Source organism: Somniosus microcephalus, chromosome 6, assembly GCF_052327205.1.
Source record: "Somniosus microcephalus isolate GS21.2 chromosome 6, FLI_Smic_1.0, whole genome shotgun sequence".
NCBI lineage: Eukaryota > Metazoa > Chordata > Chondrichthyes > Squaliformes > Somniosidae > Somniosus > Somniosus microcephalus.
The window spans coordinates 88,735,073-88,750,865 of record NC_140992.1 but is presented as its reverse complement, the minus strand read 5'-3'; the positions used below and the strand labels follow the sequence as shown (position 1 = coordinate 88,750,865).

At 42.0% G+C, this 15,793-nt stretch overlaps 1 protein-coding gene across 4 annotated transcripts in view; it reads right to left on the bottom strand.

Annotated features, from left to right (window-relative positions):
• The window catches only part of LOC147115865 (solute carrier family 25 member 36-A), a 99,130-nt gene that overhangs the window by 21,234 nt on the left and 62,103 nt on the right, over positions 1-15,793 (bottom strand). Inside the window, exon 6 of one of the 4 annotated variants that reach the window (XM_085990503.1) lies at positions 6,648-6,718. The exons of the other annotated variants lie outside the window; for them this stretch is intronic. Within the exon in view, the coding sequence (XP_085846629.1) occupies positions 6,669-6,718 (50 nt within the window). The 3' untranslated portion in view covers positions 6,648-6,668. The remainder of the gene's footprint in view (positions 1-6,647; positions 6,719-15,793) is intronic. 4 annotated transcript variants of the gene reach the window in all.

The following is a 15,793-nucleotide window of genomic DNA, read 5'->3' as shown; positions in this document are numbered from 1 at the left end:
TATTTGATATCACTACAAATGGTGATCAGAACAATTTTCCCAGAGATGGAAGTTGCAATGACTGATGAACATTTTCTTCAATCAACAAATGCCGGTGCCACAGACCTTGTCATTTACTTTATACATTAAATGAAAAAAATTGCAGTCTGTGAATATAGCTGGTGGTAAAATTGCCCTTTTCAGAATCAAACAGAAGTGTTAAACTGGAAAGTAAACTAGTCTTCCAAGGCAAATTCTATTTACAAATACTTTGAATACTTTAATTGATTATTGTTTTCAAATTTTATTTATTTATTTTTAAATTGACTGTTGGTAAGCTCCTCTGATAGCGCAATAGGCAAAGGCACCAACCTGTGTAGTACTGAACTATTCAGAACAAGGCGGTTCCCGATTTGATTATTGGTTTGCGCTATGCTAATTGATCTCTGCTAGAATGGTAGTCAACTGACCAAATTTCCCCAGGTTAAAATAAATTAGCCAATGCTCCTGCCACTGATCCTATTAGAAAGCGAGAGCTGCACGTATGTTGGGTGAGGATAAAAACAGGCTCAACTACAATGTCTACCCATGGTAAAATAACATTGACACTCATTGTGTAGGCTCACACTGATGGAACAGTCATTGGCATAGGGTCAAGCAGATCAGAGAGAGTTCAATGCATGGCTCAAAGAGTGGGTTTCAATTCATGGGGCACTGGCACCAGTACTGGGGGAAAAAAGGGAGCGGTTCCGTTGGGACGGCCTCCACTTAAACTGGGCTGGGACCAGCATCCTGGCGAATTGAATAACTAGGGCTGTAGATAGTGCTTTAAACTAAAAAAAGGGGGAAAAGGGGTAATTTAGAAATCTAAAGAGAAAGGTCAAGGCAATAGAGCAGTGTTGTGATTTAGGTAAAAATAAGCAGAGTACGACATGTAGGGACAGAGTGTAATGGTAGCAGTGCAGCAGGGAATAAAAAGGTCAAAGCAGGGAATAATGGTCGTAAATTTAAATTAAAGGCACTTTATCTGAATGCACAAAGCATTCGTAACAAGATAGACGAACTAGTGGCACAAATAGAAATACAGGAAACTTTTGATTTACCGGCACCTAAATAACCGAAATCTCGGTTAACCAGCAAAATTCAGGAGTAGGTTCAGGTAAGTTTTATTACTTGCCTTCCTCGATCTGTTGCTGTGCAAGGGTGTGGTTGCAGCTGTTGCTAAATTACAGAGACGCTTGGAACTTGTGGCCATTGTTCTGAACCTGTGGGTTTGTTGCTTTATACGGAGCTCTCAGCTCCGTATCTTTTACTATAGCTTTCGGTTATCCGGAATTTTTGATGAACCGGCACCACGTCGGTGCCGGATAAAAAAGTTTCCTGTAAATGGGTTTGATCCAATAGCCATTACGAGACATGGTTGCAAGGTGACCAAGGTTACTAAGGTTGGGAACTAAATGTTCCAGGGTACTTGATGTTTCGAAAAGACAAGCAGAATGGAAAAAGGGGGGGGGGGTAGCCCCGATAATGAAGGGTGACAAAGGACAGTAGAAAGGATGACGGCTCGGAAGATCAGGAAGTACAATCAGTGTGAATGGAGATAACATCAAGGGGCAGAAGGCACTGCTAGGAGTGGTATATAGACCCACCAACAGTAGCTATACCATTGGACAGAATATTAATCAAGAAATAGTCAGAGCCTGTAACAAAGTTAATGCAATAATCGTGGGGCACTTTAATCTTCATATAGACTGGACAAGTCAAATTGCCAAAGGTAGTCTGGAGGACAAATTCATGGAATGCATTCGGGACAGTTTCCTAGAACAATACATCATGGAACCAACCAGGGAACAGGCTATTTTAGATCTTGTATTATGTAATGAGAGGGTTAATTAGCAATCTCATAGTAAAGATACTCTGGGGCAGAGTGATCATAATATGATAAATTTCACATTAAGTTTGAGTGACTTGCCCAAGTGTGAAACTAGAGTCTTATACTTAAATAAAGCCAATTATTATAGTTATGAGGGGCGAGCTGGCTAAGGTAGATTGGAAAAAAAGTGTGTAAAAGGTATGGTGGTAGATGAGCAGTGGCTAGCATTTAAAGAAATATTTCATTATTCTCAACAAAAATACATTCCATGGAGAAACAAAAACTCCACGGGAAAAGTGATCCATTCGTGGCTAACTAAAGAAGGATAGCATTAGATTGAAAGATGCAGCTTATGTTGCGAAATAGTAGTAAGCCTGAAGATTGGGATGACCAAAAATTTTTTTAAAAAAAGGGAGAATGAGAAAACTAGCAAGAAATATAAAACCAGATAAGAGCTTATACAAGTATGTAAAAAGAGTGTAGCAAAAGTAAAACGTTGGTCCTTTAGAGGCTGAGACAGGAGAAACTATTATGGGGATTAAGAAAATGGCAGAAATGTTAAACAAATATTTTGTATCTGTCTTCACAGTAGAAGAGACAAAAAGCATTCCAAAAATGGTGGGGAACCAAAGGTCTAATGAGGGTGAGGAACTTAACATAATTAATATAAAGTAGAAAAGACGTACTAGAGAAACTAATGGGACTAAAAGCCGACAAATCCCCTGGACCCGACGGCCTACATCCTAGGGTTCTAAGAGGTGGCTGCAGAGATAGTGGATGCATTGGGTTTTGATCTTCCAAAATTCCCTAGATTCTAGAATGGTCCCAGCGGATTGGAAGTTAGCAAATGTAACACCGCTATTCAAGAAAATGGGGGGGGGGGGGGGGGGGAAGAGAAAGAGAACTACAGGCCAGTTAAACCAGACATCAGTCGTTGGGAAAATGCTGGAATCCATTATTAAAGAAGTGATATCAGGGCACTTACAAAATCGTAACTGAGTAGGCAGAGTCAACGTGGTTTTATGAAAGGGAAATCATGTTTGACAAATTTATTAGAGTTTTTTTTTTTAAGGGCGTTACTAGCCGGGTAAAGGGGAACCAGCAGATGTAGTATATTTGGATTTCCAAAAAAGCATTCAATAAGGTGCCACATAAAAGGTTATTACACAAGATAAGGGCTCATGGGATTGGAGGGTAATATAGTAGCATGGAGAGAGGATTGATTAAAGGACAGAAAGGAGAGAGAGTAGGGATAAACAGGTCTTTTTCAGGTTGGCAGGCTGTAACTAGTGGGGTTCTGCAAGGATCAGTGTTGGGGCCTCAGCTATTTCCGATCTATATTAATGACCTAGATGAAGGGACCGAGTGTAATGTATCCAAGTTTACTGATGATACAAAGCTAGGTGGGACAGTAAGCTGTGAGGAGAACAGAGTCTGCAAAAGGATAGAGATAGACTAAGTGAGTGGGCAGTAAGGTGGCAGATGGAGTATAATGTAGGGAAATGTGAGGTTATTCACTTTGGTAGGAAGAATAGAAAAAAAGAATATTTTTTAAATGGTGAGAAACTTTTAAATGTTGGTGTTCAGAGAGATTTGGGTGTCCTCGTACAAGAAACACAGAAAACTAGCATGCAGGTACAGCAAGCAATAAGGAAGGCAAATGGCATGTTGGCCTTTATTGCAAGGGGGTTGGAGTATAAGAGTAAGGAAGTCTTGGTGAGACCACACCTGGAATACTGTGCACAGTTCTGGTCTCCTTATCCAAGGAAGGATATACTTGCCTTGGAGGCGGCGCAACAAAGGTTCACTAGATTGATTCCTGGGATGAGAGGGCTGTCCTATGATGAGAGATTGTGTAGAATGGGCCTATACTCTCTGGCGTATAGAACAATGAGAGGTGATCTCATTGAAACATACAAGATTCTGAAGGGGATTGACAGGGTAGATGCGGAGAGGTTGTTTCCCCTGGCTGGAGTGTCTAGAATTAGGGGGCATAGTCTCAGGATAAGGGGTAGGCCATTTAAGACCGAGATGAGGAGGAATCTCTTCACTCAGAGGGTTGTGAATCTTTGGAATTCTCTGCCCCAGAGGGCTATGAATGCTGCGTCTGAGTATATTCAAGGCTGAGATAGATAGATTTTTGGACTCATGGGGAATCAAGGGAAATGGAGATCTGGCAAGAAAGTGGAGTTGAGGTCGATGATCAGCCATGATCTTATTGAATGGCAGAACAGGCTCAAGGGGCCGTATGCCTGACTCCTGCTCCTAGTTCTTATGTTACGTTCTTGAGTGAGGTACCAGACGACTGTTGATATCTGTGGAACGAGCACAAGTCAGCATCCTCCGGAATGGAGAGAAGAAAATTGGGTGTGCAGGGGGGGGGGGGGGGGGGGGGGGGGAGAAAAAAGTTTGCTGGTGCCGGACATATCTCTCACAGCTGTGCTAGTCACTCGTGTGAAATGAGTGGAAAAAGCGCCTTAATGTGAGGATGAAGTAGACACATTCTACCATAATTATTAGCAACATCTATGCCATGGCCATCTACAAACAATTCTTAATTTCAAAAGAAAATGTTGACCTACAAATGGGCTTCAAAGTAACAAATTTACAATATACTGTATATTACTGTTGAGAAATTAGCTTAATAGTTAAAATCTGTATTTAAAAAATTGTTACTGTAAGAAAACACCAACAGAGTGTGTTTCTTTACATAAATATATAAGTTCCAATTATAAACAAAGTTCCAGGAAGTATTGAGTGTTGATTTTCAATTTTACAAGGCAAGGTAGCCCAACAAACAATTGCTTCCTGAATTTACTGTAGGGCAACTCAGTACTAATGCCAGCCAACCAATTCTGGGACTTGAACTCCCTACTTCAGTAGAGCACCAAGTAGCAGTTGCATTGGTTTTAATCCTCCCCTTCCCACCCCCATACTGGAGCAGCTACAGGTAACCTTCTTTAGCTGGGAAGCACTACTCTTACTAATTTTAGTGCTCGGTAAACGTGTTCAGATCTGCGCTCATGATTTTGGGGGGGGGGGGAAAAAAGAGAACCCTAGAGATAACACCTTTCTACCTGGTAGTTAGACCACGTGGATCCAAATATTGCTCTTTGTTATTGGTATAATCAAGAAACTCTGGTATGCAGGGCTGTAAAGGAAGTCCTAAGTGCTGCACTATATTAACATGCTTCACATATTCCACTTCAATCCTTCACAACAGACTCATCAATAAAAAGGTAGTTTTATAACTAAGGTTGTGAAGGGGTGGAAAGTTTCCAGAAATTTTCTACAGGAAGTTTAGCTTGGGAATTTTGGCCAAAAAAGCACATGCTAGCATAATATTTTATTTTGTATTTTTCATTTTTTCCCCCTCCACAGGTCCTCTTAAAATTACTAAGAGATGGAATCTTAATTATTAAGGAATTTCTTAATCAATATGTTTATCTTCTTACTTGGCTTGTTTTAATAACAAGTTGTGTGTGTGACTGTGAACAAGTGTGTCCCGATTGGTTGGATGAGTGGATGAGCGATTAGCACCCTCTATTGGTGATGTAGCGTCGTGCGTGCACACGTCATGCTTCCATCACATGGAGCATCAGGAAAAATTTACTCACCCTGTTGCAATCGTGTTGATCGACCGCAGTTCGACACAGAGACGAATGCCCTTTATTTCTCTGCATCGAACAATGCCATGTTTACCGTCGGATGTGTGGAAGCATTTTACCTCAGGCATTAAAGATGGAAAGACTGTGTACATGTGCAAAATAAGGACAAATTACAGGCTAAATAAGCGGACGCTCTTTTTATTTTATTTTATATGGGTCTTTTTTGTGGGGGTTCAATAAAGTTCAAAATTATAACCTAAATAAAGTTTTGAAAGCCTGTTTTTAATTGTATGGAACAGTATGTCTATTTTGATGACAAAGATAATATAAAGGTCAGAGACAAAAACCATCAGTGTGCAAAAAAACTCAATTCCCATGGAAAGTTTCCTCTTTTAAAAATTCCCGGAATTTTGCAACCCTATTTATAACATGGACAATCATCCTTTTCGAAAATTCATTCTCGGGATGTGGGCGTCACTGGCAAGGCCAGCATTTATTGCCTTCCCTAGGTGCCCTCGAGACAGTGGCTCTTTGAACCATTACAGTTAGTGTCTTGTAAGTGTTATTCTTTGTAGCAGTTTAATGGAGTGGCTTGCAAGGCCACTTCAGAGGGCAGTTAAGAGAGTGTCGGTGTGGGACTGGGGTTCCATGTAGGCTTGACCAGGTAAGGGTGGTGGGTTTCCTTCCCTAAAAGGGCATTACTAAGCAATGGGGTTTATAATGAGACTGCTGGAACTGGTTTCTTTTGAATTCCCCAAAACACTCAAGCAGCCAGTGAGAGATGGCCTTCAACACCTATCTCTGGATCTGAAGACTCATGAATTGATAGTGCAATGAAACTAACATACAGGCACACACACACAGTATTGACAAGTCATCAAATAAAAAAAGGTAGTGCATGTTTTGAATGACAGTATTTAGAACCTGAAATAACATAACTTAAATTATTAATTACTAGATACACGTCACACTACAGGCTGCAATTGGCGCTCAGTTCAGTACTCAAAAGTTAAAGCTAGTCGTTATTTCTGCTTAGTGATGATAGGAAGTGACCTGATGTGTAGTATGGGATGACAGGATTTCACTCTTTTCTTGGGAGAAATGTACAGTATATGCCTAAAATAGACAGGCTTTCTGTATCACAATGACAAGCAGTGACCTTATCAGATGAACTTGCAATACTGTACCTTTTGGTAGAACTCAAATAATTAATTGCAAGTCTCATTCAAGTTGAGTTTTTTTTCCCCCTTTTGAACGACTGTGAATTAAAAACAGGGCCAAGAGGTGATAATGAAAAAGCTTATACTTAAACACAGGTGTACTGAATTTTTGCTATTTGCAGCAAAGCAAGGTAGTTTAAACCGCAAAATACCATTAAAGGATTACACTTACAAAATCACCATCAGTACTACAAAGTGGAAAAGTACTACACTATAAATCAAAAAGAACAGAATGTCATTTGTTAACAATGCTTTGAAACAGGTAAAAAATGCTAACCTTGTCTTTTCGTCAGAATGTAGCAAATATGCACAGTAAATTAATAAGGAAAAAAAAATTGCAACATCAGGAGGCTTAAGAGACTACATTTTTATTTCTAAAAGAGTCTACCAAGTAACCATTGTGGAATCTAGGAGGATCGCCAAAGCTTTTATGATCTTGGGAGTATATTCTTCCTCACTCATGCTACAGGCGAGTGGCACCACCAAGCAGTATAGGATGCGTTTATGAACATAAGGAACAGGGAGTAGGCCATTCAGCCACTCAAGCCTGCTCTGCCATTCAATGAGATCACGGCTGATCTGTGACCTAATTCCAAATACCCGCCTTTGGCCCTTAATACCTTTGGTTAACAAAAAGCCATCAATCTCAGATTTAAAATTAATTGATCTAGCATTAATTGTCGTTTGCAGAAGAGTTCCAAACTTCTACCACCCTGTGCGTGTAGAAATGTTTCCTAATTTCACTCCTGAAAGGTCTGGCTCTGTTAGACTATGCCCCCTAGTCCTAGAATGCCCAGTGGAAATAGTTTCTCTACCTACCCTATCTGTTCCCTTAACATCTTGAAAACTTCGATCACATCACCCCTTAAGCCTTCTAATGTGTGTAATCTCTCCTCGTAACTTAACCCTTGAAGTCCGGGTATCATTCTGGTAAACCTACGCTGCACTCCCTCCAAGGCCAATACATCCTTCCTAAAGTATGGTGCCCAGAACGGCTCAGTACTCCAGGTGTGAACATCAATAGAGCTATATTAATGCATCTCTTTTCACATATGACAAACAACTTTTATTTCATCTTTACAGTAAAAGTATTTGAAATGAAAATGACATCGGTAGTGGGGAAAATGCTAGAGTCCATTATAAAAGATGCAATAGCAGAGCACTTGGAAAATAGTGACAGGATCGGACAAAGTCAACATGGATTTACAAAAGGTAAATCGTGCTTGACTAATCTACTGGAATGTTTTGAGGATGTAACTGGTAGAATAGATAGGGGAGAACCAGTGGATGTGGTGTATTTGGACTTTCAGAAGGCTTTCGATAAGGTCCCGCATAAGAGATTAGCGTGTAAAGTTAAAGCACATGGGATTGGGGGTAAAGTACTGACTTGGATAGAGAACTGGTTGGCAGACAGGAAGCAAAGAGTTGGAATAAACAGGTCTTTCTCCGAGTGGCAGGCAGTGACTAGTGGGGCACCGCAGGGATCGGTGCTAGGACCCCAGCTATTCACAATATATATTAATGATCTAGACAAGGGAACTAGATGTAATATCTCCAAGTTTGCAGACGACACAAAGCTGGGTGGGCATGTGTGCTGTGAGGAGGAGGAGGCAGAGAATCTCCAGTATGATTTGGACAGGTTGGGTAATTGGGCAGATGCAGTATAATGTGGAGGTTATCCACTTTGGTGGCAAAAACAGGGAAGCAGATTATCTGAATGGCAATAGATTGGGAGAAGGGGAAGTGCAACGAGACCTGGGTGTTCTTGTGCACCAGTTGCTGAAGGTAACCATGCAGGTGCAGCAGGCGGTTAAGGCGGCAAATGGTATGTTGGCCTTCATAGCGAGAGGGTTCGAGTACAGGAGCAAGGATGTCTTGCTGCAGTTGTACAGGGCCTTGGTGAGACCACACCAAGTATTGTGTGCGGTTTTGGTCACTTTAGCGGAGGAAGGATGTTCTTGCCATGGAGGGAGTGCAGCGAAGATTCACCAGACTGATACCTGGGATGGCAGGAATGACATATGAAGAGAGATTGGGTCGATTAGGCTTATATTTACTAGAGTTTAGAAGAATGAGAGGGGATCTCATTGAAACTTATAAAATTCTAACAGGACTAGACAGACTAGATGCAGGAAGGATGTTCCCGATGGCAGGGGAGTCCAGAACCAGGGGTCACAGTCTAAGAATAAGGGGTAAGCCATTTAGGACTGAGATGAGGAATTTCTTCACCCAGAGAGTGGTGAACCTGTGGAATTCTCTACCACAGAAGGCAGTTGAGGCCAACTTAGTAAATAAATTCAAGATGGAGTTGGATATATTTCTTAAGGCTAAAGGGATCAAGGGATATGGGGAGAAAGCAAGGGCAGGGTACTGAATTTGGATAATCAGCCATGATCTCATTAAATGGCGGAACAGGCTCAAGGGGCCGAATGGCCTACTCCTGCTCCTATCTTCTATGTTTCTATGAAACAGGATCACTGATTTATTTGAAGCAAATGGGTTTGCCGCTGACCTCGAAGAAAGCTGCCCAGAGATCTCGCGATCTCTGTGGCGAGAGGTTTGCCTTTTTTGATGCACAAGAGATTTCAGTTCAGTATAGTGGGAATCCCCTAGTGCGATCTGCTGTGACATCAACAAGTTGTCTAAGCAACCAAGCACATTGCAGAATTCTCAGACAGGGAAGCAGGAAATGAGAATCTGCTTTTAACACACCTTTTTAAAAATGTTAGAGTTAAATAAAGACTGAGGCTCTTAATAATGGGTGTAAAGTAGAACCTAAAATAATCAGAAACAAACTTTCAATATCAAAAAAAACTTAAAAATTGTATTTTTTAAATCATGGAGAAATTTGACACTCCACAAGATTTAAATTTTTCAGGTCCATAATGTTTGTTTAATAGTCATTACGCTGTTAAAACCCCAATTACACCTAATCCAACAAGGCCCAACATTTAATGGGATATTTAACAGCAATATTACCAAGGAAATGCCCAAGTTTCAGTTTCACTGATTACACAAATTGCTGGCTTTGGGGGTGGGTTGGGTCCACAGTGCAGCTAGTGTTGGAGCCGAGAATGACTGACCACAACTTCAGGATTTCCGCGTTTAGATGTGCATGTTAGTTTGCAGTTATTACCCACTGCAAATTCCAACCCACAACAACTGCTCTTCTAAGCACCTGTATTTTTTGGTCAACACTCGAGCCCTGAATCTTCGCAGAAGTTCTCACAATTTCCTGCCATTATATTGGCGGTAGATCATCAGAACCCTGGAGAGATAGTGCAGAAATGCCAGATTTTAGGCATTTCTCCGGGGGATCTGCCCATCTCCTACCAAGAACCCAATGCAAATTCCATGTGTTAACCTTTACCCTCCTAAAGCAAAGAATGGCACATGACAAACAGAAAAAATACCAAAATGCTCAGGTTAAAAGCCACCTTAGATTATTCCCTTGACACATTCAATAGCCAAAAAGGATGAAACATTGTCTTTCAGCAGTACACATTATGCTAATGTGGGCAAACTAAATATAGTCTCGTTTTAGTTCCCAAAGGGATTAATTCCTGTCTGTGTTAAAATTCATGCAATGTGAATATAAAATGGGAAATGTGTTTTAGGTTTGCACCAACTACAGGAAACTCTCGATTTACCGGCACCCAAACAACCGGAAATCTCGGTTAACCGGCAAAATTCAGGAGTAGACTCAGTTAAGTTTTTCTTCATATTAGTGGCCGTTTCTTGATTCTTGGCTGTGTAATCGGGGGTTCCTGCACTTGTTGCTAAGCAACAGGGACGCTTGGTCTGTGGCCGGGCTTCTTGCACCTGTTGATAAGCAACAGGGAAGCCTGGATTTGTTGCTGTGTACGGAGCTCTCGTACCTCTCTGTAATCCGGACTTTGATAAACCGGCACCACGGATAAAAAAAGTTTCCTGTACTTCACTAAAATTGGCAAAGGTAGACATTTCATTTCAAGAGATTTCAATGAACTGTGTCATGATATAAAATGCAGATTGTCCACTGCAATGCCCCTGCACCCCCCAATCCCACCCAGAGTTTCTGATCTTGTGTAGTCGAGGAGAAAATGACTGGCAACTGATCCATCCCGGGCTGCTGAATCACATCTGTGGCTGTTCGAGCAACAAAGACATGTTATTGTGGGGAGGGGATAGAGAACAACCAAAGATGAACATTTTCCAGACAAGATTGCATTAGTTAGCAGTAAAAGTATTTTTTCCCCCCACCATTTTCTCCTCTCTTGGACTTGTGTTGAGCTATGGTTCTATGAGCACCAGCAGCACAAATAGCTATTCATGCTTGAGCCTCAGTATGTCAATATGGGAATGCACTATGACAGAGATATCAATTTGTGACTTCAAACAGGAATACACACATTTTTGAAAAACAGCTTCAACCAGCTGTGTTTCTGGAAGTTGAGAGAATCGTACTGCTCTGAAGCAAAGTTGGTATGTGGTGACCAATACACATAACTGGTTGCATGCAATCAGATCTAGTCATCATATCCAATGGAAAAAGTAAATCCTGTCATTTTAAGGCATATTGTGCTACACAAAATACTGGACCAATCAGCTGAATCTATTAATGGTGCAAAACTCAGTCTCCAGAAAATGCATTTAAAACAAGACAATAGGGCAAGTGTTGAGCCCGCGAACAAGCCTTTTGCATGCCTGACTGGAGGTCATACAGTATGTTCTCACTTTGAATCACAATTTGAACAATGGGGTCATACAACAACAACTTGTATTTATATGGCACTTTTAACATAATAAAACATCTCAAGGCACTTCACAGGAGTGTTACAAGACAAAAATTTGACACCGAGCCACACAAGGAGAAATTAGGGCAGATGACCAAGAGGTAGGTCTGTCAGGGAGAGGGATGGAGTCTGTGGCTAGGGAACGGAGTTTGTGGCGGGGACCGAAAACAATAGCTTTGGTCTTCCCAATATTTAATTGGAGAAGATTTCTGCTCATCCAGTACTGGATGTCAGACAAGCAGTCTGACAATTGAGACCATGGAGGGGGTCGAGAGAAGTGGTGGTGAGGTAGAGCTGGATGCAGTCTGCGTACAAGTGGAAATGAAGCTGTGTTTTCGGATGATGTCGCCAAGGTGCAATACGCAGATGAGAAATAGGAGGGGGCCCAGGATGGTTCCTTGGGGGACACCAGAGGTAATGATGCAGGAGCGGGAAGAGAAGCCATTGCAGGTGATTCGCTGGCCACGATTAGAATGGAACCAGGCGAGTGCAGTCCCACCCAGCTGGATGATGGTGAAGAGGCGTTGGAGGAGGATAGAGTGGTCAACCGTGTCAAAGGCTGCAGACAAGTCGAGAAGGACGAGGAGGGATAGTTTAACTGTCACAGTCGCAAAGGATGTCATTTGTGACCGATGAGCCGTTTCAGTACTGTGGCAAGGGCAGAAACCCGATTGGAGGGATTCAAATCTGGGAAAGATGGGCATGGATTTGGGAGGCAACAACACAGTCAAGGACTTGAAGAAAGGGAGGATGGAGGGTTGGCTTTTTGAGGAGAGGGGTGATGATTTCAGATTTGAAGGAGAGGGGGACAGTACCTGAGGAGAGAGAAGAGTTAACAGTGTCAACTAATGTGAGTGAGTGAGTGTGTAAAATTGTTTTAATAGGGACTAGGGCATCAAAGGTGAGGGTGTGGTTGAGCAGATTGGTACTTGCAGAAATGTTATGGTGAATGGAGGGCCAGAGGCTGGACAGTTCAGATTTCATTAATGCAGTTGGGAGAGTGTTTTTTCCAGGGGCAGACATAGAAGGAAGTAGGGTTTTGCCGGGGGGGGGGGGGGGTGTACATGTGGGTGGAGAGCGATACAAGGAAGTAACCAGAGATGGCCTTATCTGCGACTGACACAATGGGAGTAGTGAGGCCACAAGAGATGGCAAGGTCGAGGGGATGGCCGTGATTATGGGTTGGGGAGTTTACATGGAGGAGATTGATTACTGGAGGAGAGGAGGGTAGTGAACTCAGGGGAGAGCATGATGAATTGAGATGGAGGTTGAAATCACCAAGGATGAGAAGTCGCTCAGTGTAGACGCTAAGGGAGGGAAGCAGAGAAGATATTGGTGACAACATTTTTATGGTACTTGGGTGGGCGGTAGAAAATGAGAATTTTAAATGAGGGAGAGGTGTGGAATAAGGGGAGATGCTCAAAAGGAAGAGAAAGTGCCAGAGGAGTAGGGGGACAGTCCAAGGTGTGATCTGGTGACGAGAGACACACCGCCACCACGGCAGTCTGGGTATGTATGTTTACATACTACTGGCATATGTGGTCTCATTAAAATATTTAAATCCAATGTGAAATACAGTCTCCATGGCCCTGCCCTTTTAACTACCTCTGCCAGTGTTACATGCCAGGAATGTCCTAGATTTGTCTGATCTCCTTTGCAGTGCCCTCTTTCCCCATTTTAATTTCAGCGGCAGAGCCTTCAGTGGTCTTTGCTACACATTCTGGAACTCCCTCCCTAAATCTCTCTGCCTTGCTTCTTCCCCCTCCAGATCTTCAAAACCTACTTCTTCAACCATCCCTGATGTCACCTCTCCAACTACTATGCATCTGCTTTTCATCTCTGAAACAACTTGGGATGTTTTACTACACTAAATGTGTTATTTAAACACAGTTGCCATGCAACATGCAAGGACTACTTTAAACAAAAGTAAAAGATGAAACATGAAAGATCATATTAAATATTTGTCCATCTATTTATTCACAGAATTAAGTATACCTGATCTTCCCTCCCCAGTAAAAGAATTGATTTCTGATAAACATAAGAAGTTACTGGCACCACCACTTCATGCATCTTACATAGAAACATAGAAGATAGGAGCAGGCCATTCGGCCCCTCGAGCCTGCTCCACCATTTAATGAGATCATGGCTGATCATCCAAATTCAGTACCCTGTCCCTGCTTTCTTCCCATATCCCTTTAGCCGTAAGAAATAATCATCCATAATCAATCATAGCATGAAAACAAAAAATAGTATGGTACAAAAAGGGGGGGGGGGGGTCAACGTTCCTGCTAAGCTACGTGGGTCTGGAGGTCCCGCGCAGGCCGCTCACCAGCTTTTACATTGAAGACACCACACATGCGAAAATTTAAATAGGCCGCGCAACCAGTTAAAGCGAAAGGAAGAATTAGAGGGAACGTTGGTGGGGGTCAAAAAGCAACACCTCTGATAGTTTATGGGTAAAATACACCATCTGGCTTGGTAGTGCACGAAACAGACCAGTAAGCTCACTGGTTTGATCCCAGATTTAGTCCTAGTTAGATGATCTAATCCAGGCATGAAAGGAATGCTCCAATTTTCTCAGTGTCCCCAGACTGGGTTGGTGGAGAAAAACAAAATCAGCCTAGGTTCTTACGTTATTGCAGTCCAGTGACCCCTGCTAGAAAGTGCTCAGACGGATGTTGGGCGAGGACAGGCCTGGAGCATAATGCCCCTGCAACTGAATAGTCTTCTAATGCTCACTGTTTAGGCTCATACAAGACTGACCATTAGAGTAAGGCACCAATAGCCTAGAACCATGCCCTAACTCAAGTCAGCATCTTTGGCAGAGAAAGCTAGAAAACTGGACATGGTTGGGGCAAGAAAAATGAAACTGCTGCAAGGAAGGAGGAGTGAATAAAAATAACAAATGATGTAGAGGTCCACTTAAGGGCACATAACATATTAAATTGTGACAGTCAGCTGTGGTTCAGTTGGTAGCACACTTGCCTCGGAGTCAGAAGGTTGTGGGTTCAAGTCCCATTTCAGGGACTTGAGCACAAAGCTAGGTGGACACTCCAGTGCAGTGCTGAGGGAGTGCTGCACCGTTGGAGGTGCCGTCGTTTGGATGATCCGTAAAACCGAGGCCCCGTCTGCCCCCTCAGGTGGACGCAAAAGATCCCAAGGCACTATCTCGAAGAGGAGCAGGGGAGTTATCCCCAGTGTCCTGGCCAATATTTATCCTTCAACCAACATTTTTTTTAAAATCTGGTCATTATCACATTGCTTTTTGTGGGAGCCTGCGGCTGCCACATTTCCCACATTACAACAGTGACTCCACTTCAAAAGTACTTCATTGACTGTAAAGTGCTTTGCGACGTCTGGTGGTCGTGAAAGGCACTATATAAATGCAAGTCTTTCTTTCATTTATGAGTTGTCAAACTAGCCATGTGTGACATTGTGTTCTCCCCATAAGGAAAGTTTCTCCCCATAAGGAAAGTTCAAGTAACAATTTTACAGTCAATGTGCATAATCTAACGATAATATTCATAATATATAGCTTTAAAAAAAACCTTCATGTATTTTGAAAACAGCATGGGAAAGAGTTGTTCTAGCTTTTCTAATTTTTGGTTCTCTCTCCCTGAAGTCGGATTTTGTTTCTATGATGACAGCGGTAGTCTAAGTACATTGTTACTGTATCCAATCCTGGATGATTATAAAAGCTGGTAGGATCAGCTCAATTAAAGGCTTTTGCTACACTAAATAGTTTGAAACTGTATCCTTCTGGAGAGGAAAATACATACAAAATGTTTATTTTTCTTTCAATTCAAATCAAAGAGAAAGCAGGTATAAAAGGTGACATGACTTCAGTGCAATTCACACAACGTTCTAACCCAGGACTTGAGAAATTTGCCCACTTACCTTTCAAAAATGAGTTTCTGCAAGAGCTTTCCCCTTCACAATCTGAGAAGCAGCGGAAGGGGAAGGGCTCAGAGCTCAGACATATCCCATCATTTTCCTCTGTGGTTTGTATGTATTTATTAAAGAATCCCTTACAATGGACTGTTGAAAATTTATCAAGATTTTACTCACCCTCATGAAAGGTGAAAAATTACACAAGTTACTTTTCCTGTAGATTCAAAATGCAACTCCTCCCCCTACATGAAAATAGTGTGGCCTACATATGAACACAGTTTTAGTGAGTCTGTAAACAATTGTAGAATTCTCATCTCAAAAAAGTGGCTTCTATTTATACTTTTTGAAAGGCACAATCGTCATAGGGACCAATTACTAGGTGGGGGAAATGGGTGACAATGTTTTAGTACAGTTTGCTTTATCCTTGGGATCTAGGCTGAATATAAC